The sequence below is a fragment of the Echinococcus granulosus genome (assembly GCF_000524195.1).
Source record: "Echinococcus granulosus chromosome Unknown EG_S00030, whole genome shotgun sequence".
In the NCBI taxonomy this organism is placed as follows: domain Eukaryota; kingdom Metazoa; phylum Platyhelminthes; class Cestoda; order Cyclophyllidea; family Taeniidae; genus Echinococcus; species Echinococcus granulosus.
Window position 1 is genome coordinate 92648 of NW_020170410.1, and position 3784 is coordinate 96431.

Sequence of the window (3784 nt, forward strand, 5' to 3'; positions counted from 1 at the left end):
CAGCTAGGTCCAGCGAGGGCGTCTAGCCAGTGATGAGCATTATCCGGTCTATGCCCGTACTCCTATGCAGAGAAACACGCCAAAAGAAATATTTCTATTGCATTAAAAATGAACAGCAATGAATATGCAGGATTCTGTTTTGACAGCCAAATTATACTGTGACCTAACATTATGCCATAGGCGGTTATTACTACCAGTACCCGCAGCTTTTTTCGATTCCCCCAGAAGTATATTTGTGGCATGAATAGGAAACATTTTTGTCTCGCAGGCCATCCTTACAGGCACTAGTCCCAGTAAAATCATATTTAAAAGTGTGCTACCAACTTCAACTAGGGATATGATGTCCCTGGCTTTTCATGCCGTTCCTGTTAATTGCCATATTAAAAAGCATCTGCATCAGTTTCCATGAACAGCAAATAAACTCTCGTAATACATTACCTAGGACAGAGCAAAACAACCAACTTGATAATCACCGAAACAAGCACGGAACTGCAGCAATATTTAAGTAGCCTTATTATCCAAGCGATGCTGCAACGCTTGACACGAATTAGCGAGGAAGAAGACAGCGGTTGAGGCTCACAGCACGTTAAAATAATGTATCGCCAGTCCGTAAAGTTGAAACGTACTATTATATCGTTACTATTCCATGCGTAAGAAGTTACTATGATCCTAGATAACTACAACCGACTGCGCGGAGGTGCGACAGGAAGGTACGCCATTGGCCCACGCAAGAGGTCGTCATAAAGTACTCACCGGGTAGACGAAAGACGAGGATAAGGCTCGAAGCTGAATGCCACCCGCCATTTTATGGGTCTATGAACCTCGAGTCACGTCCACCTATGTCCCTAAGCGCGCCAGCTCCATCTGTAATGTCGACGTTTTTGCGGCCTACACTGTCAAGAGTAACTGAGACATCCAAAACCGCTTTTACCCCAAAAAAAACGAAAAAAACGCAAATCAGTATTGATAAAAAACAGCCCTTTTTTATCATTGGCAAGTTTTCTTTGTCTAAAAGCTACTGCCGGATGCGGAAGCCTCCTTCTTTTGTTTCTTTTTCTCCGTCTCCTCTTCGCGCTCCCGTTCAATCGCCTTCACGTACTCCTCAATCTCCTCCGTTGTAAGCATCTATTCAAACGACAAAGTATAAGAAGGGTCAAGTCCGTGGGCAACCGGGTGTTTTTTAAAGTACTGCATCGATTTTCACAGCGTTCAGTGTTATGTATGCGCTTTGGAGCATCCAATGCTCCCATAGTGAGCATACTTTTAGGCTCTTAAATTTATCAACACCGACACAAGTAATTACGGCATTACATATGCAAAGTTATTTTGACGTCTGAAATAAAATACAAACACTTGATTTTGAGAAGAGAAACCATCACAAAGGACTAGTTTACGCTGATTTGCTCAACAAACTCAGCAAATGGCACGAAGAGCCGGTAGGAATTATGGTGAATAGCATATTTTTTGAATACGAACATGTCCAGTGTACTATTGTTAAGCTCCAAGACCCTCAATGGAACACCTTTATTTCCAGTGCTACATTAAGTGTACTAATTATTAGCGAGTATCCACAGTTATCGCACTGTTTGCCCTGCTTTAATTCGAGAAAAATCATAAATCACAGATACTAGGGAAGCATCTGTGAGCTGAAACCATTAAATACACTTCTGGTGTCACTAAGTCTGCCTGTTACCAAAACATTTCTAAGCATATTTTCGCAAAATAACCATCTACAAGGCTTTCATTTTTGCTTACATGAAGTTGAAGAATAAGCAAAAACATCACTCAATTAGTAAGACTGAAAAAAAAACAAGAAATAAGACACTTGGCTTTGAGGACCGTCACAAGTGCTGTGTTTTGGTAAGTAGCAGCATTGAAGAAATTAACAAAACACAAGCAACAGGCACCAATACGCCTCCTCGCCGCTTTGACAACCATGGAGATAAAAAATACACGAACTGAATAATGGAATCACGGGTCATTTCAGTTCACCACATGGTGGGCTAACAAGAATGGGGATTTATTACATGAAAAGTTACGAGTCGCCGATAAAGCTAGCCAAACGCTTGCTCTTTGCATCTTTAAACACAAAAAAGACAACTCAAATGTCCCTAAAGGTTGGGTATCTAGGGTTTATATGCTAGCATCATTTATAAGTAATTCACTAGACATATGAAATAATATCGGCAAAATTTAATCCTTGAAACAAGACAAACACGTCAAAAACACAAAAATGGGAAAGAAATTTGGGGAATAAATTCCAGTTAGTACATTTCAAACAAAGGAAAATGATATCCTTGTAAAGCTACTGAGGTGAATAGAAATCGGATGCAATTAGTGAAAAATTGTATAACAGAAATACTAGATTGGATCATACGTAAATTGGTGAGCTACATTAGATTATGTAGACAAATTTCGGAATAGCACAATCATGATCAGTGAAAGTCACGCATCTTATAAGCTAAATGCGTTTACAAACAAATAAACCAACCCACCTTCCATTCCGCAATGGGTTCTCCAGGTTTGTAATCTGATCTTCGCCTCATTACCCCCAATTCCATGTGCTTTGCACCGGTCTGCACAACTTCGAACAGAGCCTTAACGGCTAGTTTGATGGTGGCCTCCTGTGTTGTGACAGCAGCTTCTGAGTAATTTTTCTCCAAGAATTCACGCGCAGCCTTCGAATTCTTACCGATTGCGTTGGCCTACAACCCAGAGAGTTGTTAATTTACAAAATTGTACCAGCCATTCAAAATGGGTTCCTGAAGGATCAGTCTGGTAAAGGTGAGTAGAACCATCTTGATTTACACCACACAGGAGTGTGGACACCCCGAAAGGTCTACGACCGTTGCTTTGAGTATACTTCTGCTTCAACTGTGCCATGTGTCGAGCAATGTATTCCACAGAGACAGGATCCTCGACGGTTAAGCGGTAGCTTTTGCACTCAATTCGCATTCTGTCAATAAGTATCCTTGCATCGGCAGTGAGCCCTGCAAAGGCAACCGCTATATGTTCGTCAAGAAGAGAGATTTTGTGAACAGTCCTGTCATTTTGGAGTTTAGTCGTAGCTTTTTTCTCGACACAAAGCACTACACAGTCTGCACCTTTTACGCCAACCTAAAAAATTACCCTTGTTCCATAAAACTTACGGCAGTAGACCCCTTTTTGACCGCTTCTTGGGCATACTCAACTTGAAACAAATGTCCATCAGGGGAAAACACGGTAATCGCCCTGTCATACCTCGCGGTCATGATTATTATACAAGGCACCCGACACGCGCGCGCAAATTGCAACGCATTCAAAACTCTGTCAGGCAATAATCTTAGGAGTTTAATATTCAAATAACACCCAGTCACTTTTTATAAAAAGCAAAAAAAAACTTGCTTAAATGCGTTTAAAAATCGTTTATTTTTGATCAAACAATCCCGTTCTATATGAAATACGATAGTGGTTTATCCCTCGGTTCTGGTGAGGCGCCACTTTTGTACTTTGAATTGGCCTCCTTGTACCTCACTGGGTTAGCTGGCCTTTTGGGCCATGCCAATAGCCCAGACACCTCCTCTGCGCTGAATATATATTCTGCCCGAGTATTTTGTCTTCTTTCGTCTCCAGGGGGTCCCGGGACGTTACATAAGATTTTCAAATTCCGCTTTAATTTTCCCGAAACCATGCCAAGTAAGTAGTTTAGGTATGTGGCCAAAAGCAATGATTGCAAAAAAGGAGTCATTTTGCTTTTTTTACCTATTACAAGCAAAATATCGGTGATTTGTATTTGCTGTTGTTC

General features: G+C 41.1%; 1 protein-coding gene across 1 annotated transcript; it reads right to left on the reverse strand. All coding sequences in view use genetic code 11, as the record gives it.

Annotated features, from left to right (window-relative positions):
• Positions 1 to 1008: 1008 nt before the first annotated feature.
• On the reverse strand, positions 1009 to 3251 carry EGR_04632 (Proteasome subunit alpha type-7-like protein; the record flags this gene model as incomplete). The annotated part of the gene is made up of 4 exons (XM_024493881.1): positions 1009 to 1125; positions 2496 to 2705; positions 2743 to 3117; positions 3150 to 3251. 4 exons carry the CDS (start codon positions 3249 to 3251, stop codon positions 1009 to 1011), a joined length of 804 nt encoding a protein of 267 aa, XP_024351634.1.
• Between the last annotated feature and the right edge of the window lie 533 nt (positions 3252 to 3784).